The 26,928-nt window shown below is 47.8% G+C and overlaps 1 protein-coding gene across 2 annotated transcripts; it reads left to right on the top strand.

The window, feature by feature from the left end:
• Nucleotides 1–116: 116 nt before the first annotated feature.
• SULT4A1 (sulfotransferase family 4A member 1) lies at nt 117–23,796 on the top strand. Of its 2 annotated transcripts, XR_004426577.1 has the most exons (8): nt 117–328; nt 11,180–11,310; nt 15,227–15,307; nt 15,417–15,543; nt 16,553–16,647; nt 19,547–19,685; nt 22,145–22,262; nt 23,569–23,663. XR_004426577.1 is itself a non-coding variant. In XM_033148321.1 (7 exons), the coding sequence occupies exons 1-7, from the start codon at nt 160–162 to the stop codon at nt 23,679–23,681; spliced, it is 855 nt and encodes a 284-aa protein (XP_033004212.1). In that variant the 5' UTR covers nt 117–159; the 3' UTR covers nt 23,682–23,796. The 2 variants fall into 2 exon arrangements, 1 of the variants encoding a protein (XP_033004212.1); XM_033148321.1 differs by lacking the exon at nt 22,145–22,262 and having other exon boundaries at nt 23,569–23,796.
• The last annotated feature ends 3,132 nt before the right edge of the window (nt 23,797–26,928 follow it).

Genomic DNA, 26,928 nt, shown 5'->3' with positions numbered 1-26,928 from the left:
ACCTTCTCCCCAGCCTGCAAGGCTCGAGCCGGGCTTCCTCGTGGGGCGTGCCCGCTTCGGGTGCGCGAGAGAGAGAGGTGCAGGGAGCGCCGGGCGCCTCGAGCATCCTTCATCCTTCATGCGCCTTGGCCTCGGCTGCGCTGCAAGGGAGGAGCGAGGATGGCGGAGAGCGAGTGCGAGACCCCCAGCACTCCCGGCGAGTTTGAGAGCAAATACTTCGAATACAATGGGGTGCGCCTGCCCCCTTTCTGCAGGGGGAAGATGGAAGAAATCGCCAATTTCCCCGTGAGGGACAATGATGTCTGGATTGTCACCTATCCCAAATCAGGTAAGAGAGGCATGGCTGAGCTGGGGTGGAGAGGGGCTGAGAAGGAAGGGAGGGGTCACTCATTTCCCCCCCCCCATACACACACCGCATTTAAGGGATGGGTTGTTTTCCCTCCCAGATTTCACCTGTCCTTCCTGCCTTTAAAAAACAAGTTAATGCAATGAGCATTTTTTCCCCTGACTCCTAACAGACAAATGGATGTAATGTTGGGCTGTGAGTGGCCTACTACAGGAGCGCATGACGCGAATAACATTTTTATACCTTGCTGTCTCATTATCATGGTCCTAATATAGAACAGGTACATTCAGTGCTGCAAATGTGTGTGCCAAAACAAGGGTGTGTGTGTGTGCGCATAGGTGGGTTAATTTTCTCAGGTCCAAAGTGTCCCAGCTGCCTTTTAATTTGATTCCCGGCAATGCCTTATATGTGGAGCACTAATGAACAGCAAGATTGGATGCCCGGTTTCCTGTTTAGGTGCAATGTGTTTACTCGGAAGTAAGTCCTATACTGAGTGCAATGCGATTAGCATCCTAGCAGAAATGGCCCGAGGCATTTGGGGAGCTGAAACAGAAAACCCAAATGATATTCACCCACAGGACTGGCCCGAGACGTGTTGGCACCTGAGGTGAACCACAAAATGACACCCCTCGCAGAAGAAGGGGTGAGTGAAGATCAACAACAGGAAGGGGGGGGTAAAATTAATATCTATTTGGGATCGGCTGCCCCTCTGGACCCTTTGCCTCAGGCAGACCATCTCACTCCGCTTAATGATCTGAGAAGCCTTGATACTATGCAACCCAGAGGCTCTGAGGCCTGTTTTAATTTAAGGTTGTGGCAAAGGAAGAGGAAAGAGGTTTGCAAGCTTCCTAATATGTATTGACTGATTGCAGAAGAGATTAAAAATCAGCTTGTTGCCTTTCTTTATTGATAATCTCCCCTCCCATGACATAAGTGATTCCACGTACCTGAAAGGATCCGGTGCCACAAGTTTTTGGCGACTTCCGCAACACGAGAGGTGCCATCAAGAAAGGATGAGACAGGGAAAAAAATAAAATACAACGGTTTAGACCACCCTCTGCTCACGAGCACCAGAAGGCACAGACTGATTGCTTTCGGAAGTAGGATATTGGACTGGATAGACCCTCAGGCGGATCCAGCAAGGCACTGTTGTGTTCCTATGTTCACTGTCTCCAGTGAGTCTCCTTGGGAGAAGGGTAGGCCACCCTGACTGCAAATATGGATTTGCTAACAGGCCTACAGAGGGACCGCCAATTCCACAAGGGTTTGATTCTGGGCATCCGCATGCAAAAGCAAAATTCTGCAATGTCAGAACCATGTGTGCTCCCCCCCCCCCACAAAGTGGCGGGCTCCTTGGGATGCTCCCAGAGCCCTGTAAGCAAGGAAGACCCACTGGGTGTGTGGTGGGGGAGTGGAGGGAATAAAGAAATGGAGAGCAGGGTATGACGAGCCTTCCTTGATATTTGTTTGTTTGTTTATTTGTTTATTTATGTGTCTCTCCCCCTCCCCCAATTTGCATAAGGTTGTGATTGCATGTGCAAATTAAGCAGCAGGCCCACTGTATTTTAGGAGGAGAAACCATTAAATACCTTTTCCCTTGCCATTGGCTAGCCCCTACAGTAAAGTAGATAGATAGCCCTGTATCCTACTCACTTAGGGGGAATCTGATTACAATGGGCAGGATTATATTGAAGGAATGGCACCAAGGCACATTTTTTACAAAAAATACTTCGTGTGTGCAGAAGGCTCTCTGTTACTTCATCTGTTTGAAGCTGTAGGCCCAGGTTTGGCTCTCGTTCCATACAACTAATCTCACTTAGCAACATATCAAAAGGCAAATCTAACCTGTTCAGTGAGGCCCAGATAAGTATTGAAATATAGATGAAGATATTGACGCACATCTGCAACCATGTAGGCTGTGCATGAAGAAGGCTGTTTCAGGTGTGCTGAATCAGGCAGTTCCTTATTATTTTCCAGAGCTTGCTTCTGTGACTTACATGTTCTTAGAGCCTTAAACTGGGCATGGGAGCATAGCTTCTAGACATCTATCACATTAGTAAGTTGTGATCATGCCATAGCTTTTGTACCAAGTGGATTCTGTCCACCCACATGTATGGATATGACAAGTGCGCTATCAACCTGTGTTCCCATCCCCCATCAAAAATATGTTGAGAATGTATTGTATTTTCTTCAGAGAAATGAGGACTTCACTTAATGTCATGAAGGAGTGATGCACGGCTCCCAATGACTTTGTAACCCTGTTGTTGTTGTTTAGTTGTTTAGTCGTGTCCGACTCTTCGTGACCCCATGGACCAGAGCACGCCAGGCACTCCTGTTTTCCACTGCCTCCCGCAGTTTGGTCAGACTCATGCTAGTCGCTTCAAGAACACTGTCCAACCATCTCATCCTCTGTCGTCCCCTTCTCCTTGTGCCTTCAATCTTTCCCAACATCAGGGTCTTTTCCAGGGAGTCTTCTCTTCTCACGAGGTGGCCAAAGTATTGGAGCCTCAGCTTCAGGATCTGCCCTTCCAGTGAGCACTCAGGGCTGATTTCCTTCAGAATGGATAGGTTTGATCTTCTTGCAGTCCATGGGATTCTCAAGAGTCTCCTCCCGCACCATACTACCGTAGTAAAAGGAACCCATAAAATCATAGTATTGTAGAGTTGGAAGGGACCAGGAGGGACATTTAGTCCAATCCCTGCAATGCAGGAATCTTTTGCCCAACGTGGGGCTCAAACCCACGAGCCAGAGATTAAGAATCCCATGCTCTCTACCAACTGAGCTTATCCCATGGTGTGACTTGGTTGCATTCTGCATTTCCCCACTCACTCAGCAAGCTTTAGCCAATGAATTGGAGGGAGAGTGGAGCAATGCTGAAGGTGATGACATCACTCCATTGTCTCTTGAGAGAGATAGATGCCAACAACAGCAACAGCTTCTATCATCCTGGACTGTTGTGGGTGGGCAGGGCAGGTGTTTACTGCTGGAGTCCACCAGCATCAGGAGATCCAAAGGTTTCCCACCCGTGATCTAATGAAACCAACATGTGATGTCACATAGAGGTCTGGAAGGCTGCATTGAATTTGGGTCACAGGCTTCTGCTTCCTCCCACCTGGGACTCAGCTACACTAGTCAATTGTACTGTCATAACTGTGTTATAAACATGTGACACCAGATGGCACTGTAGAGCAGTGGTCTGTCGCCAGTGGGATTTTGCATTGAGAGCTTTTATAGCTTCCCCCCTATAGTGTTTTTTTTTAATCAGTATAGATCCAGCCCTGTTCTGCAGCCTTGAATCAACAACTGCTGCTTTGCAAGTGAAGGCACTTTTGCTCATGCAAGGGGGTAAAATCGCACATGATAATTGATCCATTCCTGCAGCAACAACTCTTCCCCTTTCCACATTCCATGCCATTCTATGGGTCCTTCCAGTCATCAAAGAATGGCTTTTCACGAGGCTGCAGCAAGGCAAGATCTGGTGGCAGGAACCATATTTGAGCAGAGAGTGACCAGCAGCACGTGTCATTCTTGAACAGCATGAGCTATAATGGATGCTTTCAACCAGGGGGCTTGGAATGGAAGCCACATGTGACTCTTGGAACCAGAAATATTTGGTTACAGACAGATGATTGGTTTCTACTAGGGAAGAATGTTCGACTGCTCCCAAGAAGAACAGGAACAGGACATTTTGAGTGTGGACAGAAAAAGGCTAGAGCCCTCCACTCCCAGCTCCTGGTTGAAAGCATCCACTGCAAGGCAGGCACATAATGCAGATTAGGAGGTCCTCTTGTCTATTGCTTTGCTGGGCTGCTTCATTTCCCTGCATTGATTCCTGACCCATATTTCAGCTGGGTTTAATTCACCAGGGATGTGGGTGGCACTGTGGTCTGAACCACAGAGCCTAGAGCTTGCTGATCAGAAGGTTGGCGGTTGAAATCCCTGCGACGGGGTGAGCTCTGCCCATTGCTCTGTCCCAGCTCCTGCTCACCTAGCAGTTCAAAAGCACGTCAAGTGCAAGTAGATAAATAGGTACCACTCTGGCGGGAAGGTAAATGGCATTTTTGTGCGCTGCTCTGGTTCCCTAGAAGCGGCTTAACCATGCTGGCCACATGACCCGGAAAAACTGTCTGTGGACAAACGCCGGCTCCCTCGGCCTATAGAGCGAGATGAGCGCCGCAACCCCAGAGTTGTCCGCGACTGGGCCTAATGGTCAGGGGTCCCTTTACATTTACCTTCATTCACCAATTAAAACAGCCTGCAGCAGTGGAGTAGAAAATGTATTGAGTGGCTGGAAAGGCAAAACTCCCCCTCTGAAAACCTCCAGCTGCCAGTTCTAGGTTCAGGTTCAGGTATTTGCCCCCATCCTTTCTTACAGATGGATTCAAGGTGCAGGAGATATCACCCTGGACAAATGATATCTTTGTTGCACAGTGTAGGAGAGCTTCAGGAGAAGAGGGCACACACTTGAATTAAGTATTTATTTGCACCTGCTTATTGCAGTATTCAGTCATCATATTTACTGTTAAGGATTCTGCCTTGTCCTGGGCAAATGTCCAATTGAATATGGTGGACTGCACAGACGCAGCAGTAGCGTGCGAATGCCACATTAGAACTGGCTGGCTACATCTTTATTGCTTTCTTTAGCTGTACATCTGAAATATTTATAGCATGCAGGAAGCAAAGCACTAAAAGCTCTACTTGATTCCTTCCCCCTCCCGAGTCTTTTAAAACGTTTCTCTTTTATGGATCCTGCACTAGATTCATATCTGTTGTAGCCTTTGCTTACCGGTACTGTAATTGCTTTTTCCCCTTAAGACTTGATCCCTTGCAAGTTTGCTAAGAATGTGTCTCTTAATCACACCATAACCAGATGTAAGGTGTTTTTGACCTGGGGAAATATTCAAAGATGGGATTCTCTTGTCCGCAAAGGAAAACAAGGAAAGTGGTAACATTTGTGATTCTACTGCTTGTGTAGATTGGATATTACAGCAGAACAGACCCCAATTGGGGTTAATTTAAAATTATTTAGGCCTTGTAAGCTTTAGCTCTAGTTGCACTTCTTGAATTGTTCCAGGATGTTTTTATTTGCTAAATGAAATGGAAATGCTGTCAACTTTTCCACTTTCAACATTTCCTTGCATAATTACATGGAGAGTTTCCACCACAAAAGTCTTCTGATTTGCTATCTCCAGGCACATATTAAAAACACCACTCTCTTGAGCATTAAGCTCCTTCAGACTCTACTCACTTGCAGGGCCAGCGCGTCCATTAAGGTGAACTAGGCAATTGCCTAGGGCGCCAAAATGGAGGGGGCTCTGGCCAGGCTTCTGCTGCTTGCCCCCTACACCACCCCCCGGCTCCCGCTAAAGCAGGCTTTGGCGGGGGGCGGGCGGTGGGATGGGCGAGCAGCAGCTTCTCCGTTCAGAGAACCTTAGCACCGGTCCTGCTCACTTGCAGAGAACAAAAAGCACGTGAGGCTTGCTCTTCCTGTTTCCCATCAGGCTAATGGAATAGTATGGTTATCTGGATGTTATCAAGGATCTGGGCAGGAGTACATAAATGTAGCTGTTATCATCCTTATTACCAGGTCTGGTAACACTATGCTTAATATATCCAAATAAAATTATTAATGGATCTAGCAGTGTTCATTCTGATACAATACCATAGTACATTTTTTAAAAAAATAAATAAATCTGTTGCTATACTGTATCACTCAATTAGTGATGTTGTTTTTTGTTTGAACCAGGCCCTCAAATGATCTCACATAGCTGCTTTGTAATATTTTTTAATAACACAAGGGAGGGAGAGTCCTCCATCTTTTATTGGTCTTAAAGGGTATATTTCGAGCCACTTCAGGTTTTGTTCCTGCCCATAAAAAAATTTATGACTGTTTCCTGCTAGTTAGTGATGGTTTCCTGAGGTACATTCAAGATTAGAAAGAGTTTCATTCATAACACTGATGTTTTAAAAACTGATATCTTTAGGTTTTGGGGTTGTTGGTTTTTTTTTAACAAAATGTACATTCTACTTGATTGAAGCAAAACCTTTAAGCAGTTTACAAGAAATACTAAGAGATACTGATAAACCAGATAAAATCAAGTAATTAAAACCATTTCTAAAACCATTAAAACCGAAGTTCTTTACCTGTCATACTACCTGGCCTGTCATATTAATTAACTCTTTTTGTGATTCCTAATTTTTCCACAATTGAGTTCAGTTTGTTTGCCTGTACCTGGTAGATTCCATATCCCCCCCCCCTTTTGCTACTACTAATTATTCCCTTAGGGCAGGACCATCCAACTCCCAATATAAAAAAGACTGGCAGTGATCTACCCAAAGTTGAGCTTTTTGTAGGAAGCCAAAGTTGTGGAGCTTTTTTTTAGGAAAGGCAAAGTTGGGTTGTTGTTGATGTTTGCTTTTTTGTAAGGAGATCACTGAGGGGCCAGAGATCAGCCAGGATCTACCAGGAACACCCCGTGATCTACCAGTAGATCACGATCTAACTGTTGGACATGCCCCCCTTAGGGGAGTAGGACTAGCCTACATGCCATTATCCCAGGTGCCTGGCACCCTCCAGAAGACTCTGAGAGCCAGTGTGGCATAGTGGTTAAGAGCGGTAGACTCGTAATCTGGTGAACCGGGTTCGCGTCTCCGCTCCTCCACATGCAGCTGCTGGGTGACCTTGGGCTAGTCACACTTCTCTGAAGTCTCTCAGCCCCGCTCACCTCACAGAGTGTTTGTTGTGGGGGAGGAAGGGAAAGGAGAATGTTAGCTGCTTTGAGACTCCTTCGGGTAGTGATAAAGCGGGATATCAAATCCAAACTCTTCTTCTTCTTCCATCTTCCATCAGCCCCAGACAGCAGATGGCTAATTGTCAAGGGATGATGGGAGTTGGAGTCCAGCAACCTCTGGAGGAAACCACATTGACTATCCCTGAGTTACCTGCTTTGTGCTCATAACGAATCTGAAGCAGATAAGGTTGAGAGAGAGGAAACGACCAGCCCAAGTTCACCCATTAGCGGTGATTTGAACTCGGGCCTCCTTGATCCCAGCCTGACACTAAATATCCATTACTGACTCTGGCACCGTTCCTTCAAGTGAGCTTTCTCATGTTGGCTCCTGCTTAGAACCAGAAGCTGTGGCCACATTTGGCTGATACTCACTTCTATGTTTTGCTTCGGCCATTGTGCATCTCCCTGACTATGTGATTGCAATTGTTTGAGAACCCTGATCCTGCTAGCAACTACGAGACCCGACATTGGCAACAGCACCCAGGCCTGGCCATTTTCTGGAAAGCGAAAAACATAAATCCGAAAGGTTCCTGGCAATGCAAAGCAAACAAATTAAATAATGGAATGGTACAGGAGCACCTTCTGACCCTGGAACTGAATAATGCAGATCCATCGTTAATATTAATATAATCAATATTTGTTGTTGTTCAGTCATTTAGTCGTGTCCGACTCTTCGTGGCCCCATGGACCAGAGCACGCCAGGCACCCCTATCCTCCACTGCCTCCCGCAGTTTGGCCAAACCCATGTTAGTAGCTTTGAGAACACTGTCCAACCATCTCATCCTCTGTCGTCCCCTTCTCCTTGTGCCCTCCATCTTTCCCAACATCAGGGTCTTTTCCAGGGAGTCTTCTCTTCTCATGAGGTGGCCAAAGTACTGGAGCCTCAACTTCAGGATCTGTCCTTCTAGTGAGCACTCAGGGCTGATTTCTTTGAGAATGGATAGGTTTGATCTTCTTCTTGCAGTCCATGGGACTCTCAAGAGTCTCCTCCAGCACCATAATTCAAAAGCATCAATTCTTCGGCGATCAGCCTTCTTTATGGTCCAGCTCTCACTTCCGTACATTACTACTGGGAAAACCATAGCTTTAACTATACGGACCTTTGTCGGCAAGGTGATGTCTTTGCTTTTTAAGATGCTGTCTAGGTTTGTCATTGCTTTTCTCCCAAGAAGCAACTACGAGATATATATACATTGACAAACATGAAGTCACTGTGGTATATGTGTCGATTTCACTCGAGCTACTGCAATTGTGTTAAGAGGCAGCATAATTGCCCTGTATAATTGTGTCCTGATGCTAAAATCCCTGAAGGAAACCTACAGGGGCCTCTTTTTTCAGAGGTCCCCCCAAGTTGCAAAATAATGCCCTGTTCTCCTCTAAAACCACTCCCAGCACTGGAAATTATACGTCTGTCTTCATTCTGAGTCTGAGCCTTTCTGATGCAGTTAATTGTAAATGTTGGCATCTGAAACAGTATAGCAACTGTTGCTAACTACATTGACATTTTTTCCTACCGGTAGCAGTAAAATGGAAAGAAACTCTTTCACAGTATATGGGAAGATGTGTCCACAACTATCAATTTCTTTCTTTCTTTTTTATTATTTTTTTTAAAAAACTTTACTTAAACATTTAAGTGTTACAAAACAAGACAAGAGAAAAAATTGACAATTCAAAACAAACAATATACATTCAATATATTCAAACAAACCTAAATAAAGAAAAAATACTCCCCCCCATTTCCCTCTATCCATGTCTGATCTTCTTTTACCTGCTGTACTATTTCTTATTGTTGTGTTGTTCACTATAACTGTATCTATTTATTTATTTATTTATCCTATCATTCCTACTAAATTTCGTGTCAACTATCAATTTTTATAGTGACTGGAGCTGATGTATGTCAGCCCCAGTGTCCGAAACTCCCCTTGTTCTAGGCCAGGCTTCCTCAACCGCAGCCCTCCAGATGTTTTGAGACTACATTTCCCAGCATCCCTGACCACTGGTCCTGCTAGCTAGGGATCATGGGAGTTGTAGGCCAAAACATCTGGAGGGCATAGGTTGAGGAAACCTGTTCTAGGTGCACTTTGTGACAGGGAATTTCATTACCGCAAGCAGTTTCCGAGCTCTGGGCGCAGTCCTGTGCCTAAGATTTCAGATTAAAACTGCAGAGTGGAAAAAAAGGAGGACCTTTTTCTGCCTCCCCACTTCCAGCTACTTTCTGAAGACTGGAGAAAAGACCCTCTAAATAATATTAGGGTGGTGGTGGTGGGCAGGGGAAGGACTGTGAAAAAATGTACATAATATTTTAGCTGCAGTTCATTCCTTTTCAGCTTAGTATTCTTGTTATAAAAGATTCACCTAGACATGCCGTTGTTGTGCCCATAACCTAGGTTTACGGTGCTGTTTAGCTCCTCGCTTTCATATCTCAGTTTCTAACACTAGTCAGTCCCTACTTTTTAAAAGAAGCCATTATTTTGAACCGTGCAAGGAACAAAAAGGTAGCAACATTGGGTTTGCCTGCTGACTGTCTCCCGTGAGCCTTGACAGACACAGGCAAAGGGATTGTTACCCAAGGAATGAGAAATCCAAGCGCCATCAGCTCCTGAAGAGATAAAATCCTTTGTTGCCATGTAAAGGCAGGTGATGTGGGGAGCCCCAGGGGAGGGGGAGGAAGAGGAGGAGACTAGTCAAGTTTCCTAATTGCCTTGGTGTGAATTCTGCAAAAATATTCTCAGTGGAGGGAGACATTGTTTAATTTCACTGCACACAGGTGGTGTAGTGACAATAAAGGTTTATTATTATTAATTCAAAGTGTCATGTTTGACTGAAGTTCGGCCATGCCCTTTGTCTGCATGTCCATAGAAGGGAAAACAAAAATTAAAATGTGTTGCCTAACTCCCCATCTCTGGAAATACAAAAACTAAATATTAGCTTTTGTTTATCAGCCTGATGAAGCGTTCTGGAGAACCTGAAAGCTGGCATACCAGTTTGTGAAATTTTGATTGGTCGGATAAATATATTGCCCTAACAGGGATGTTGCGGTGGGTCTTTTTCTTATTGGTTAATACAGGTACCTTTACTTTTTTTTAAAAAAGGATTATTTTAAGAGGAATACAAGAAAAGTGCAAAAGCTCAAAAAAATTATTTTGCAAAAGGTACCATAAATCTCCCCCAAATTTTTTGGAATATTGCTTGTTGGTGGACTTCCTTAAAATGTGTGCGCACTAATATTAATACCACAACAGGACATGAGCCAGCAAGAAAGAGGACCACACAAACTGGAATGGGAGATCATGGAATATAATAGTGGAGGTGGAAGAGACCCCAAGGGTCATCCAGCCCAACCCCCTGCAATGCAGGAATCTCAACTAAAGCACCCATGGCAGAGGGCCACCCAACCTCTGCTTAAAAACCTCAATGGAAGGCAAATCCACCACTTCCCGAGGGAGTCTGTTCCACTGTTGAACAGCTCTTAGTGTATTTTCTTCGTATATTTCCCTCAAAGTGCTGTTAAGTCATGGATTTACCAACTGCTTTACAAAAATTAGCGTCCAGAAATTCCTCAGGTAGAACTCTTCAGCTAATGGATTCCTTCAACATACTATACAGGGGAGATGAAATGGGGAGGAAATGGAGGCCACATCCTCTCACCGGGAGATATTAGCAGCAGTTTGCTCTTTGCTGCACTTTTGAAACGATTGAGTTAGCAAAAGCAGCCCCGAGAAATCTAATCCAGAGCGCACTCATGAGGCAATGCTTTTGGGGGGTTTTAACCTGTGGGTATTGTCCAGCCTCTGAGTGCTTTCCACGTTCAGTCGCACATATAAATTAAGGAGATGATTCGGTGCAACATTACAGATCTTTGACCAGAATGGGTGGGCAACCAAGCTTACTGCATACCGGTAATTTTTTAAAAGGTTCTTAAACCACAATGTCCAGAGGTAATATCTTATCCTCCTGTCTTGGGCAACCACTCCTATCGACTCTTTCCAGCAAATAATGTCTGGATTGCCATCTTTTATCTCCTGTTTATTTGATTTGCAGGCACCAGTTTATTGCAGGAAGTGGTGTATCTGGTGAGCCAGGGAGCCGATCCCGATGAAATTGGGTTAATGAACATAGATGAGCAGCTTCCTGTCTTAGAGTATCCTCAGCCTGGACTGGACATCCTCAAGGTACGCCTTAAACGACTGAAAAACGTGTTGACCAGTTGCAATTATTTTCATTTCCCCTCTGCTTATTTGGCTTCCATTTTCAGAGCTCCCTTTTAATTCCCCTTAAGTGTACTGGAATGATTCATAATTTATTGGGTTGCCCTAATAGTTTGCTAAAACATCTTTGTAAGATATATTATGCTTTCAGGCAATATTCAGCTGCTTAAGTGCTTCAGCAAGAGGCACCAGTTTAGCTTTCTAGTTCTGAAAGTGGAGTGTCCCAAGGCAGCTGCTTTGCGTGTTACCAGGAAGTGCCAAAGAGGAACTGTGTATTCTCCCCGGTCAGAATTTGGAAATTCAGCAGGCCTCTTCTTTGTTGTCTTCTAAGAAAATATTCAAAACGCATTGATTTGGGTTTTAACTCAGGCTCTTTCTTCTCTCCGTCACTTGTAGTCTTCTTCCGTTTTCTTCTTCAGTGTTTCATGTCTTACTAGCTGGCCCAGCCACGCGTTGCTGTGGTTTTTTGTGTTTTTTTTTCTTTTTAAAATTCTCCTGACCCCGAGAGTATTCTGGAAGTTCCTGTTTTCATTCTTCCCTGTCCCTTTAGAGCAGGGGTCAGCAACCTTTTTCAGCCGTGGGCCGGTCCACTGTCCCTCAGACCATGTGGTGGGCCGGACTATATTTTTTTGGGGAGGGGGGAATGAACTAATTCCTATGCCCCACAAATACCCCAGAGATGCATTTTACATAAAAGAACACATTCTACTCATGTAAAAACACACCGATTCCCATTACATAAAAGAACACATTCTACTCATGTAAAAACAGCAGGCATGCGAAGTTGCGGCGGCCATTTTAGGAGAGGGCAATGGTGACCTTAAAGAGCATTCTCCCCCACCCCAGTCCCAAAATCATGCACCCCAGCGAAACAATCCCCCCAAAGCTGGTCTTACTCAGTGGAACCTCTCAGGCATGCTTCCTGCTCCATGTTTTTTTTTTTTTCTCGGAGCATGCAAAGCTGCGGCGGCCATTTTAGGTGAGGGCACAGGCATTGTTGCTCTGGCCAGGTCTGATGATGTCGATGGGCCATCTGCCTTTCTATTGGATGCTGTTGGAGTCTTCATTCCTTTTGCTGGTGAGGTATAATAGGCGTACCTTTTTTGCCTTTATTCTATATTTTAGGCATGACAGGTGTGGTTTTTATTTTATTTTATTTTTATTATGCCAGATCCTTCCTCGGTGGTTATGTTACGCTTTGTACTAATTTGATGCGCTTTGATCCAGCGGTTACGGAGAACATTGATGTCCGCCGTGCACACAATGGGAACATTTTTATATATATAGATTAGACTGCAAGTCTATTGGTAGGGACTTAGAATCATAGAATTCTAGAACTTCAAGGGACCACAAGGGTCATCTAGTCCAAACCTATGCAATGAAATAAACTTTTATCAGGCTTGAACCCGACAAAAATCCATGAAGTATGTTTTTTTCCAGCACCAACTTAACATGAAACACATCACTGGCATACAGCATCATAAACCTGAATCTTGCAAAGCACTGTTTTAAGTGAAAATATACCCTGGAAGGTGGGTGGATAGGTAGATTTTTTTTTTTTAAGTTTCTAAGATTTACTCCCCATCCTACCCACTTTTTAAAGATAACTTTTCATGGTTTAAATGCTCTCGAATTGTATTAAACCACAGGTCAAAAATCCCCCTGAATGAGGTCAGGAAAGGAGACTCTCCACCTTTCCAGAGAAATAGTTCTTCATTGCCACCACTTACTGAGCACGTGGCCGTTTCAGGAGAAGGGCATTATAGGAGTGGAAGGGCATCTGGTTGGCCGCTGGGAATGCAGAATACTGGACTAGATGCAGGCCCGTCTTACCCATTGAGGCTAGTGGTGCGGGGTGCTGGGGCGCCAAGTTCTGCAGGGCACCAGGCGAGAGTCCGGGGAACACCGAACAAGCGTGCTGAGTGAGCAAGGACAGGTGCGCCGCTCCCGACAAGCGTCGGCTTGGGTTTTTTCCCCTTTTGGCCTGCAGGCGCCAAATTCTGTGGGGCGCCAGAAGGCTAAAAGGGAAAAAACTGAGTCAACGCTTAGTGGGAGTGGCGCACGCACCCTTGGCGCAGGCCCACTCTCTTGGTGTGCTGCCTGCCGTAGCCACCGCGGCACGAAGTGGCCAGCTGAGCTGGGAGGCGCCACGTCCAGCCTTCGCCTCTTCCCCGCCAGAGGAGCTGCCCACCAGCTGCTGCCCACCTCCTCTAGCCCTAAAAAAAGGTCAACTCTGGGAAAGGGGGGGCGCAGGAGGGATCTTTGCACCATGGCGCCGGATATACTTAAGACAGCCCTGACTAGATGGGACTTTTGACAGATCCGGCAGGGCTCTCCGTGCATTCTTAAGAGGTGTGAGAGAACGTCCCTTCGATATCGTCTTGCTGTTTCCTAGAATATGGTCACACCAGCCTGCTTTCAAGCTACATCTCAGAGTCTATTTAATGAATAGCTAAATGCAGCAAAATGTATCCAAAGGGGATTTCTGCATCACAAGAAATGTGCAGAAACAACACAGCAGTCTTGCTCTCCACTCATATCCAATAGTCAGGGCATCCTTCCCTATCAAAATATTATACTGAAACTGCATGGAGTGCGTAAGTCATGGGTGTGTAACTAGAAAGGAGCACCAGTTTTGTTTTTGCTGTTTTTTAAACCGTGCCCAGTGTGTTTTCTCAAGTGGTGTGTTCTATTTAATTTCATTGGCACATCTCTCTAGCTAAAACCATCGGGGGCAGCCGCTCTACATTTTTCTGGGGTCAGCTGAGGGCAGTGCAGTGCCTGTGCTATCATATTTCCCCTACTGGAATCTATGGTGTGGAGGAGGGAGGAAGAATTAAATGGGAAAGGACACCATTGATCAGTGGATTTTAATGGACCCCTTCTCTTTTCCGAAATGGAGCCTGGGTATTAATCTAGTGCTAGAAAGGTGAGGCCTTAACAACTCTGCAAGTAAGGTAAAGGTAAAGGAACCCCTGACCATTAGGTCCAGTCATGTCCGACTCTGGGGTTGTGGCACTCATCTTGCGTTACTGGCTGAGGGAGCCAGCGTACAGTTTCCGGGTCATGTGGCCAGCATGACTAAGCCGCTTCTAGCAAACCAGAGCAGCGCACGGAAATGCCGTTTACCTTCCTGCTGGAGCGGTACCTATTCATTTACTTGCACTTTGACGTGCTTTCGAACTGCTAGGTGGGCAGGAGCTGAGACCGAGCAACGGGAACTCATCCCGTCGCAGGGATTCGAACCGCCGACCTTCTGATCAGCAAGCTCTAGGCTCTGTGGTTTAACCCAGTGTTCCTCAACCTTGGGTCCCCAGATGTTTTTGGCCTACAACTCCCATCATCCATAGCTAGCAGGACCAGTGGTCATGGATGATGGGAGTTGTAGGCCAAAAACATCTAGGGACCCAAGGTTGAGGAACACTGGTTTAACCCACAGTGCCACACATGTCCTTTCACCTGCGTCCCTACTCTGCAAGTAGTTTGCTGGAATTGCTTATCAAAATGCAGCAGTAGTCCTTTTTGGTTCACCTTCCTTCCCTTTGGTTTCAGTTTTGTGTCTCATGCTGCTCAAAATGCCCAGGCACTGGGAATGTGGACTGATTCATGTACAACTGAAGTAGCACAGAAACCAGTAACAACCACAGAGAGAAAACACGTGGTTCTTTTGAGCAGCAGTGAGGAGTGTTGACTGCATAGCAAAGAAACCAAAGCATGCATGTTCCTGTAGTAGTAACTTGGTGTCTGAACTGACAAAGCTTTCGGTTGGAAATGCGAAACTGGAAGTTATGAATACGGGAGCACAACAAAGAGGAATCTGGATCACTTAGAAGAAGGGATATATTATTTATTGGTTTATTTTCCATCATGTATTTTACAGGAGCTTACATCTCCCCGGCTCATCAAAAGCCATCTGCCGTATCGTTTTTTGCCTTCAGACCTACACAGTGGCGAGTCCAAGGTAAGAATGGTTAGCTTTGTATTTCTTACCTGTGTGTTTTGTGAAATGGGGCGGGGTAGGGTGAGAAAAACCCCCCACAGATTAAGATGAATAATTTCCATGTTCTTAGGTAATCTACATGGCTCGCAACCCCAAAGACCTGGTGGTGTCTTATTATCAGTTCCACCGCTCCCTACGGACCATGAGCTACAGAGGAACATTTCAAGAGTTCTGTCGGAGATTCATGAACGAAAAGTGTAAGAAAGTTTGACACTGGCTAGTTGGCAGTACCTTTTAATGTTTCAAATTCTGTTCTGCACCACTTCTTAGGAACAAAATGTGAAACCGTCTTGCTCGTAATGCCTCTAAAAGTTCTGGTACAAACTGTTCATGTTGGTATTGGTCTTCACCTGATGGAGGGACCTCCACCACACACCTTGGATATTGAGACGGATGCTCTCCATCAGAGATGAGGAACCTGTGGACCGCCAGACCTTGTTGGGCTGCTGCTCCCTTCAGCTCCAGCCAGCATGGCTAATAGTCTGGGAGGATGGGAGTTGTAGTACAGCAACATCAGGAGGGCACCAACTTGGAGAAGGCTGACTTAGGCACTTGCTAAAGATGAATCTCACATGCAGAAGATTCTCTCTGAAGTCACCAGAAGTCGCTAAATATTTTGGAATATATTCAGAGATTGCTTTTTGGCACTGCCAAAATTCCCTTTCCCATGAGAGTTCATTTGTTTTGGTGGGACGCTATGTGGAGGCATCCAGAGGAATGTATGCAAAGGCTGGGTCCCTTCCCTGAAATTAATCCCTTTGTGATGCCTCTGTCTGAATGAATTGGTGTGCACATCTGAGCACCCATGGAATTACGATGAGTGAATATAGACAAAATGAAGCACCCTTTATGATGACTCTAAAGTTGCATTGGAAGGAAGAATAAGACAGAGGAGATTAAAAGTGCTACGAAAAGGTTTATTTAGCTCCTTTACTTATGTTTAAGTTTCACACTGCCTGGACACAGAATCTAGAGAGGTTTTTATTATTCAAGACAAGGATAAATATGAATATACGTATATTGTAAAGACCGTACATACTCCTCTCTTTAAAAGTTTTTGTTCGGAAATAATACAACATAGTTTTTGTTAGAAAACAAGGCAACAAAATTCAGTACATGCACTTCTTTCCAGCTTTTATGTTTCGGAGAAACTTGACTAAAAGCGATGTCCTTGCATATTAGCCATTCTGTTTCCTGTCTTTACAGTAGGATACGGTTCATGGTTTGAACACGTGCAGGAGTTTTGGCAACATCACATGGACTCCAACGTTCTCTTTCTCAAGTATGAAGATATGCACAAGGTAAACTCATATCGTATAAAAGGCCGCCCCCTCCCCCTTGTTACCTATGGACTCCCCCCATCCCTCTGATCAGCACTGGAGGTACCCTACTCACTGATACCAGTTACCGTGGATGTGATTTTGTGACTCGCAGTGATGCTTATATATATATATATATATATATATATATATATATATATATATAGTCTTTATTGTTATAAAAAATTACAAATAACACTAAAAGACAATTAACAAACATCAAAGGACTCAAAACAAGACAAGACCAAACAAAACAATTAACAGAAAAGAAGAAAAATCTACATATTATGCATAACTTGTAAATGGTTCCAAATCTTCACCCAAAAATTTTAAAAAATTGAAAATGACTTCCAGTTAATGTTGCTGTATGTAACTCTTTGTTCTACATTATCGCACATTTATTGAATTTTGTTTTTATTCTGTTTTACTCTTAATTTACTCTAACTTGGTTTTTCATCAGGTTCAGTCTAGTTCTGTCATAAGGAAACTACCTACTCCACTATTCACTAAATACTCCATGAAACATCTCCATTCTTTATGGACTTTTTTTTTATAAGCTATCAGTTTCTGAAATGAGATGGGGTATTAAATTGTGGGAGACGCACATTAGTCAAATGAATAAAAGAAAGCAAACAAAGCAATCCAAATGGAATGGAGGGGCAAATTTGCCAAATATGAAGCCCTGCCAGGATCACAATGAAAATTAGTAAGCCATTTCAGGGCTCTGGGGCTGGCAGACAGATTCCTCCATTCTGGTGTGTGTGTGTGGCTTAAGGACTGTCAGAGCAGGGCCAGAGGCTGATCCAGGGGGAGGGAGCAGTAATTCACAGGGTTTTGTGCTTCCCGAAAGGTAGCAGTCAGAGCTGAGGAGAGGTCTGAGCAGCTGGAGAATGGGAAGGGGTGTCGGACACGGAGTGTGGGACACAGGGCAGGAGCCGGGGCTGGAGGAAGGACAGAACTCACCAGGAGTGGAGGGAGAGACACTGCCTGAAGGGTGGTGGCCGAATCCTGTTCCTCAGGGGTGTAGCAAGCCGCTTGGCTGCTGGGGGTGGCAAGCCAAGCAGCACCCCCGGGGGCGGGGCGTCGCTCCGTGCGCATGACGTCATGGCGCATGCGCAGGGAGTGACGCCTCCGCCTGGGCCAGCGTGACGACCCTCTTTGCTGGCCCGCCCGGCTCTGACCAGGGAGCCCCCCTTTTCAGTGGCTTTTTTCGCCGCTGGCTGGTGGAGCCAGGGCATGGAGCGGGGCGGGCCAGCAAGGAGGGGTGATACCCCTCCTTGCTGGCCTGCCCCTCTCCATGCCCCGGCTCCGCTCAGGCCAGGAGCTCCGAGCCGGGGAATGGAGAGGGGCGGGCCAGTGAGGAGGGGTGACACCCGTCCTCGCTGGCCTGCCCCTCTCCATGCCCCAGCTCCGCTCAGGCCAGGAGCTCCGAGCCGGGGAATGGAGAGGGACGGGCCAGTGAGGAGGGGTGACCCCCGTCCTCGCTGGCCCACCCCTCTCCATTCCCTGGCTCCGCTCAGGCCGTGAGCCCAGAGGTGAAAAAGCCGCTGAAAGGGGGGAGGCCCCCTTTCAGTGGCTTTTTTCGCCTTTGGCTGGTGGCGCCGATCGTGGGGGGTGGGGCCCTGCCCCGAGTGTCACCCCCCAGGGCGCTACCCAGGGCGGACCGCCCCCGCCCCCTTGCTCCGCCCCTGCTGTTCCCCACTCTGTCCTCTCCCCTGCTGTCCCCTAGAACCAGGAAGGGCTTGAAGAGGCAAGCACAGCAACAACTTCTGCGTAGGAGAAGTCACAGGCTGCTTGCTCTCAGCCTGTCAGACAAGGGTACTTAAGTTTGGGTGTAGATGTGGCCACTCAGAGTGCAAGTCTCAAGTGGGGAGGGGGGTCAGCTTCCTAATTACAGACAGACTGTAAGTTTGTGCTTTGTCAATAAAGAATTAAGCTACCGGTCAATTGTCCTCCTTGTGCAGGGTGTGCTCAGGACCATGGGGAGCCTTCATCCGTTTTGTCTTTGAAAGAGAGTACCTTTTAGACACACTATTTGTCCCCTTTCCAACTTTGCCCCCGCAGAGCAGAGGGATGTTTGTGGGCATCTCTCACCATAAAAAGTCCAACCTGTGAGATGGAGCTGAGTGAACAGGAGCCCTCTCAGATTTCTGGCCATCTAGTACTGGTTTGGGATGGGGTGCGGCCCTAAACTGAGCCCTCTGCTTCTCTTCCTCCCCTGCAAAATAATAATAATAATAAAATGGCCTGGGCTGCTGTTGTTGGGATGGCTGTGCACGGAGCACGGGCATTTGAATGGGCCTTGGTTAGTGTCAGAATCCACACAGGCAGTGGCCACCAATTCATGCCACAGTTCCCCCCTAGGGAATGCCTATCTGGATTAGAGCATTTATATCTAGTTAGGCTATTGTCATTCGCTTCCATTAGGAACAGTGGCAGAGCTTCATGGTCTGGCACTGGGGGGGCGGGCGGAGAGCAGGCGGGGCTGGGGCTGGCACACGTCCTGGGTGCGGGGCACGCCACCTGCAGGTTGTGGCGCCCAGCGCAGGTGGGGTGCAGCCGTGATGGCACCCCACCAGGATCGTGCTGCCAGGGGTGGTGCGCTCCCCCTGCACTCCTCTTCCTCCACCAGTGATTAGGAAACTGATATACACAATGCTGTTACAAGCCATTTGCAAGGAATCTTTAAATCTGATTTCAGCTATTCTGCCGCTTGAGTTAGGACCTGAAAAATGAGTCTATACCATTGATTTTAGGATGCTGGTGTTGACTCTGCTAACATACTTTTATGGCTGCTTGCAGGGCTCATTTGTTGTGGCTAACCTTCCCCTCTTTTTGGCTTTTCTCTTTATCGGCACGTGCACGTCATCTTTCGTCACAGGATCTGGCAACCATGGTCGAACAGCTGGCGAGGTTCCTGGGCGTCTCTTACGACAAAGCACAGCTGGAGTCCATGGTGGAACATTGCCACCAGCTCATTGACCAGTGCTGCAATGCAGAAGCCCTTCCTGTTGGCAGGGGTATGTGTGCGGCACGATATAGTGCAAATATATGTAAAAGTGGGAGGCGGGTGCTGTGATCCTTATGGGTCTTTTGGGCCTCAACAATTGCGGCACTTGCAGATACAGAAGTTGAAATAGAGGTGCTGCACCCCTCTCTGTCATCAGATAATTACTATGATACCAAGGAACTTGCCTACAGATTCAGAAGCATGTAGTAGAACCCTTTTGGGACTGGAAAGCAATCGTTTATGTTTGTAGATATTAAAATGCTCCCTGGGATTTTTTCACACCTCCCTAAGCATGGGAAGATGGTGCTTCGGGTTGATTCCACATAAAGTTGGAGTTCTTATTACAAAATACACTGAAATAAATATAATTAAGAACTCTGGCCGGAAGTTTCAACCAAAAAGATGTGTTTACTCGTAAGTAAATACAAATACAGTATCAATCCTGTTAAGAATTACAGCCTTAAATGAAGAAATAGTTTCACATTGAAAAATCCCTTGAAAGTCTTTTAGAAGTTGATGTTAAGGGCTTCTACGATGCGTGACAGGTGTATAATGAGACAACTGGAGACCAGGACAGGGCCCCGTTTCGGCGTAGACGCCTTCCTCAGCTCGTTTTTTTTGAGAGAAGTGTATAAAATATATATGGTTTCTATTTCTTTGATTCTTGAGAAGATGTAGCATCTTAGAGAAAGTTTTCCTGTGTTTTCTATGTGTTTCAACGTGAAACCATTTCTTCATTTAAGACTGTAATTCTTAACAGGATTGATACTATATTTGTATTTACTTATGAGTAAACGCATATTTTTGGTTGAAACTTCTGGCCAGAGTTCTTAATTATATTTATTTCGGGTTGATTCCACAGCATACTAGTTTTCTGTTGGTCCTTTTTTACCATTGTTTTTGAGAAAGGGAAATTGTCAATGGAAGAGCTGTACCACATGCTTCCTGATGTATGGACTGGCTCAAAATGCACTTGCTTTTCCAATGGGCTGCTGGGGTAACAGAAGGAAACCGACAGAGTAGGACAGTTGAGACCAATGGAAGTGAGCATCTTGGCCCATCCCCTCTTCAGAGTATGAAATGCGGCATGAGAAGAAGACCATCCTAGATGTGAGCTGTTCTGATGATCTAGAAAGAGGGGGGTTTGCAAATCATTAAGGGAAATGGAACGTCCCTCCTAACAACGGCTCAGCTCCCCTCACCGATGAACACCTGTCACTTTTAAAATTTGATCTTCCACACCCCTTCTCCCCCCCCATTGCCCCCTCCATATTTCATGTTTAAACAAACTGAACTGCCATTGTCACTTCCAGCCGCGGAGGAAGCCTCTTCGCTACCCGGGGCGGTGAATGGAGGCACCCCCTGGGGGCGGGGCGTCGTGGTGTTGCGTCGTGATGTCACGACGCAACGTCAGGACGGAGTGCGCATGCGTGAAATCCAGCGCATGCGCCCTCCGTCGCCGGGCTGCCGCCGCTGCTTCCACGGCGACCTTGCGAGCCGCTGAGCGATTGGCGGCTCGTGGGACTGCCGTGCGCGAAAGGCAGCACAGCCTTACGCCCACCGCTCGTGCTCAGCAGCCCCACGAGCTGCCGCTCACTCAGCAGCTCACAAGGTTGCTGCAGGAGGAGCGGCGGGGGCCATGAGCCGCCAATCGCGCGTGGCAGGCGGGCCCCGGACGGGTCGCAGGGCGGAGTGGACTCGCTCCGTGGCTTGCTTGCAGGCCGCCAAGCAGGTTTGCAAGCAGGCTGCAGGGCGAGGCTGCCTTACTCCGCGGTTTGCTTGGGGCCTGTCGGCAGGGTGGGGTGGGGCGGGGTGGGGCCGGCCCAAGTGTCACCCCCCTCCCCTGGAACCCAGGGTGCCCCGCCCCTAAGCCCCACCCTCGCTACACCACTGGTCACTTCTAGTATGGCCCAGAGACGTTGCTACATATTTAGTTGGTTTGTCCCACAGACACAAATACCAGTTTATTGGAAGTGTAATGAATGTGTTTGCAGCACAGAGAATACAGTGGCCCTGTCTCTCCTACCTTCTTTTGTCTGTCTTCAGCCCAAGGTATCCAAAAGGAGAACAACCAAATTGTCACCTTTTTGTTCATTCTGTCAGGCTACAGTTGTTCTCTTTGTTTCCCCTTAAACAGCCCAGCTCCGGAACGAACTTCATTTGGCCTAGACATTTTCTCTCAGAATATATGCTCAAACTTATTCACTGCCTGCCTTTTTATCCATACATGTCTTCTTTTTTAAAATTCGTTTGTTTTGCTGCTTTGCATTTGTGATAATTTCCTGTATTTCAAAATCCAGCCTAAATATCGATATGTGTTTTCTGCCTGCCTTTTTTTCATTTGTGAGTGCAATTTAAAATTCTGTGATCAGCCTAAAATTAGTTTATTGCTTTGTTTAATTTACCATCAGCTACATTTTTATTATTTTGCTTTATGTTGGGTTTCTTTCATTTTCCCTCCACTTTTAGCTCCTTGACCTTTACTCAGAAGATAACCCCCCGTTGCTGTGAGAGCAGGCCATGGGTTAGCTTACGTTCCTTACATTTGCTCCATATCCCATCACAAATCACAGTTTCATGAACCCAGGTGGGTGACTCTTCGACCAGCTATCCATATACACATCCTTGGAAAATGGTTGTCCGCAAAATGTAATACTTGCTATTTAAATGATCACCGTGGCGGCCAACATTTTTGTGGGCGTGAGTGTTGCCAGTCAGATCCAAGGGAGGAGATTGTACCTCTCTAATGTAGGCGTGGGGGACCTTTTTCAGCTTTTAGGGGGCGCCTGTCACTGATGGGTTGGGTCCAGAGAAGAGGCGGAGCTAGCTGCTCTGGCACCTGGTGTGCCACACATGCTGTGCACCCAGGGGTGGAGCTAGCCTCCTGTGGGGGCGTCGGCCACAGCGAGCTGCGATCGTCCCAGGGGGGTGCAGCCCACGGCAAGTGTCCCTGGCGTGGCGCCGATGTCACCCCTCCTCGGGGATGACACCCGGGGCAGACCACACCCACCACACCCCCTTCCTTCGCCACTAGTCCAGAGTCCAAAGTGGGCGAGGCAATTGTACAGTCAGCCCCATCCGTTCTCCCCTCTCCAGGCAAACAAGAGGCGTTTGAGGTCAAGGACATGTTCCAGACAAGCAAAAGCTCTCCAGGGGGTGGGATGTAGGCCTGGTTATTGGGGAGTGGCCAGATAGAGAGCCCTGGAGGAGTGCATTTTGCCCCCATGCCTGATGCTCCCCACCCCACTGGGGGGGCGGAGAGCAGGCAGGGCGGGGCTGGTGCGCGTCCTGGGAGCGTGATGCGCCGTCCACAGGGGTGTGGCGCGCCGCCTGCGGGGCGGGGCGCCCAGCATGGGGGGGGGGTCAGCCGCGATGGCACCCTACCGGGATTACGCTGCTGGGGGTGGGGCACCCCCCGCACTCCTTTTCCTCTGCCAGTGCCCTCCCCTGCCCTGATGTACACTATCAGGAATTACAGGGGCAGAGAGAGTGACCAGCAAGTGGGGCGGGGGGGGGGGAAATCTCTAGCCCAGGGGTCCCAAAACTAAGGCCTGGGGGCCGGATGCGGCCCAGTTGCCTTCTCAGTCTGGCCTACTGATGGTTTGGGAACCAGCGTGTTTTTACATGAGTAGAATGTGTCCTTTTATTTAAAATGCATCTCTGGGTTATTTGTGGGGCATAGGAATTTCTTCGTATTTCCCCCCCCAAAATATAGTCTGGCCCCTCACAAGGTCTGAGGGACGGTGGACCGGCCCCCTGCTGAAAAAGTTTGCTGACCCCTGCAATAGCCCTTTTGGAGGATGACACTTGCTGTTTTTGTTAACAGGTCCTGCCATATCCTATCCATGATTATCGGCGTAATTTCTGCTTCTCAATTTTTCTCTCTTTTCCAGGACGTGTTGGGCTGTGGAAAGACATATTCACTGTCTCCATGAATGAGAAGTTTGATTTGGTTTACAAACAGAAAATGGGAAAGTGCGACCTCACATTTGACTTTTATTTATAAAGCATAAAACAAAAAGTGCATGACTCTGATATCGGGATCCCAGCTAGAAGTGCTTTCTGCATTCATTTATTACTTGCTGGACACAACACTATACCTGTTACGCATATCAATACTTAAAAAAAAAGGCACCGTGCATTGGGAAGTGAAGGTTAAGAAGAGCCCTGCAAGATTGTGTCAGTGCTCCACCTAGTTCAGTATTTGCTTTTCAGGTGTGGCCCTGCCTGGGCTGACCATCCCTGGCTTACACATGCATGAAGGCACAACAAGCTTTCTCTGTTGGTTTGTGGGCATCTCTGCCCTTCATTCCATAAGTTAATGATGCATTGTATGGAGAAATAACACCCCACCCTCTTGCCCTTCTTTCTCTTTGGGCAGGGGAGGAAAAAAATGAGCTTATCTTTTTTGTCTCTGCACCATTCACAGCTGTATAATAATTTTTACTTTTTCATTTCTTTATCTCGCCCAGGGCAACCTAAAGCAGCTTACAGACAGACAGACAGACAGACAGACAATAGAGACATTAAAGCAAGACAAAAACCTTTGCCCAAGCCCCTACCTGGAACTGGCCACATGTGCTTTACTTGGAAGTAAGGCCCCAATTTGTTTAATAGGACTCCTACTCCCAGGTAAGATGGGGATAGGTCTGCGCCTGGTGGGGGTGCTTATTCAGAAGTAAGTTTGTTTCTTTAAAGCACTTTTGCCCCCCAAATTCAACAAAAAGACTCCCAGAGCTGCTTAAAAAAGATCAGCATTGAGGCACTGCGCTGATGTTACCTGAGGGAATCGGCATTCAGAAAAGGATCATGGAGCTCAATTTAGCTCTATGTACTTCTTTGCACAACTGATTTGTGGAAATGATGGATTTAAGAACAGCAAAGTATCTGCCCCTTAGGTTTATAATCCAGAAGGCAAGGGAAAAGAATTGAGAGGGAGGTCATCTGAGTCAAAAGGTGGCACATTCATAAGCGTGGAGCCTTACTCGGGTTCCCCCCCCCTAAATTAAGAAGCAGAGCCAGCCCTACTATTAGTCAAAAGTGAAGTGACTGCCTTAGGTGGTAGGTGCTGGAGGGGCAGGCAGTAGCTCTTAAGTCCCCCAGCCATTCCGCTGCGTTGGAGGGCAGAGCTGTACACAGCAGGGGCGTCACTGGGGGGGGGGGCGTTGGGGGCGCTACGCCGCCGGTGCCAGGGGAGGGGGGTGACAAGCGGCGGCCCCTCCCACCACTCCCCAAGGGGAACCCCGCCGCCCGGCACCCTGTCCCTACAGCGCTGCTGCTCCCGGGGCGACGGAGTGAGCGGCGGCGCGTGGGGGTGACAAGCGGCGGACCCTCCCGCCACTCCCACGCACCGCTGCTCCCTCCGTCACCCTGGGAGCAGCAGCGCACAGCCTGATGACGGAGTGTGCCTGCGCACTTCGTCGTCGGACCTCCGTTTCCGCGGCCCCCTTTTGAGCCGCAGAACGAAAAGGCGGCTTTGTGGGGCTGCCGTGCGCGATTGGCGGGGAGCCACCGATCGCGCTCAGCAGCCCCACGAGCCGCCTTTTCGCTCTGCGTCTTAAAAGGGGGCGGCGGCACTCCGTCGTGACGTCACAATGTGATGTCATGACGTCCCGACCCCGGGGCGTTTCCCTTCGCCGCCCCGGGTAGCGTGGAGCCTTCCTCCGCCACTGCATGTCTTGAACCCCTGAATTAGCTTGCTGGTTTAGGTGTGAGCATGGAGGACACTGCCCCGTCACCACGACTGGATTAAGATTCAACTGCCTGTCTGAATTGGCTTCTGTATGTGCAAGGGCGCCATCATGCCCTTCACCTCAGGCAGCAAAATGCCTTAGGTCAGTCCTGCTAAAAAGCCCCGAACACGTTTCCTCGGAGGGAAGATGGCTGCACAGTTGCCACTCTCATTCGTGTCACTAGGGCTCCTTCCGAAGAACTTCCCGGTGCATTGTTCCTAAACAGAGTCAACACAAATAAGAGAAAACGTCCTTCCTCTGCAAATGAAAGCATTCTAAAAAGAAAAGAAAAGAGATAAATGCCAGGAATAACTGACTGCTATGGAACACATTCTATACATGTAAAGTATGTAGTATATACACAGTTTAGGGGATGTATACCTTTTCAGAGTCATAGTTATTGCGTATTTAAAATACTTTATGGAAGCTTTTCAGTGGAAACCTCAAATAATTTCAGTGAACCAGAGACAAGTTTGTTTCAAAGGAAAATGGGTTACAGTCTGAAATGATGTGCTAAATGTTACCTTTTGTGCGTGTGTGTCAAGCACTCAGCGTTACTTTCATATCTAAGATAAGGAGGACAACGTGTGATGGATAAATGCTGGCTCTTCCTTTGTTTGTCTCTCATCAGCTTCCTACCCCTTTCCACTATTGCTGTTTCGTGTGCTGGGGAGACGGGGTTTCCCTCCAGCAGAGGTTCTGGCACCTGGAAAATTCCAAGCAACTTCTCAATTTGTGCTCAGACAGGCTCTACAGGGCTGTTGTGTCTGAGGCAATGAGCACTTTCCCACTATGAGCTATGACAAATTTGGAGGAGATATTTTCCAGTTGCTTGCAGCAAACATTGGCGATGGCAGAGATATCGGGGGTTCTGTCTGACAAATTGTCTCACGTAGCGAGGTGGGGGTGATGGGGGCAGGGCGCCCTGGGTTCCAGGGGAGGGGGGTGACACTCGGTGCGCCCCCCGCCCCACCCAAGCCGAGCCCTGCCGGCGGGCCCCAAGCAAGCTGCGGAGCGAGGCCGCGAGGCCCCGCTGCCCACCCGGGGCCTGCCTGCTGACACCGCTATGGAGCAGCGATGCATTTCATATGCACGGTGCATGCTCCATAGTGGCGCCGGCGGGCGGGCCCCAGGCAGGCCGTGGGGTGGAGTGGCCTCGCTCCACGGCTTGCTTGGGGCCCGCACGCCGGCGCCGCTATGGAGCGGCGTGGCACGCATGTGTACCGCAGAGTGGCGCATGCTGCCGGCGGGCCCCCGGGTTTGCTGCCAAGGACAGTGTTTCCCACACTTTTACACCTTGTGCCTCAAATTCAGATCCCCAGATGCCTCCGCTAACCAAACACCAGTCATCTGCTTGATGGTTGAGCCGAGAGGGATAAATGCTGCTGTGTTTGCAGCTGTTATCATGGAAGGATATCTGTACTGAGGTGGGATATTGGAAGTTTTGGGTGGGGGTGAGTTAAATCATTTCCCCTTCCCCCCACCTTGTTGCCAGATCCCAGCTCCCCTCAGACACCCACC

This window comes from Lacerta agilis, chromosome 5 (genome assembly GCF_009819535.1).
Source record: "Lacerta agilis isolate rLacAgi1 chromosome 5, rLacAgi1.pri, whole genome shotgun sequence".
Lineage (NCBI taxonomy): Eukaryota > Metazoa > Chordata > Lepidosauria > Squamata > Lacertidae > Lacerta > Lacerta agilis.
This window is presented reverse-complemented; position numbering and strand designations above follow the sequence as displayed.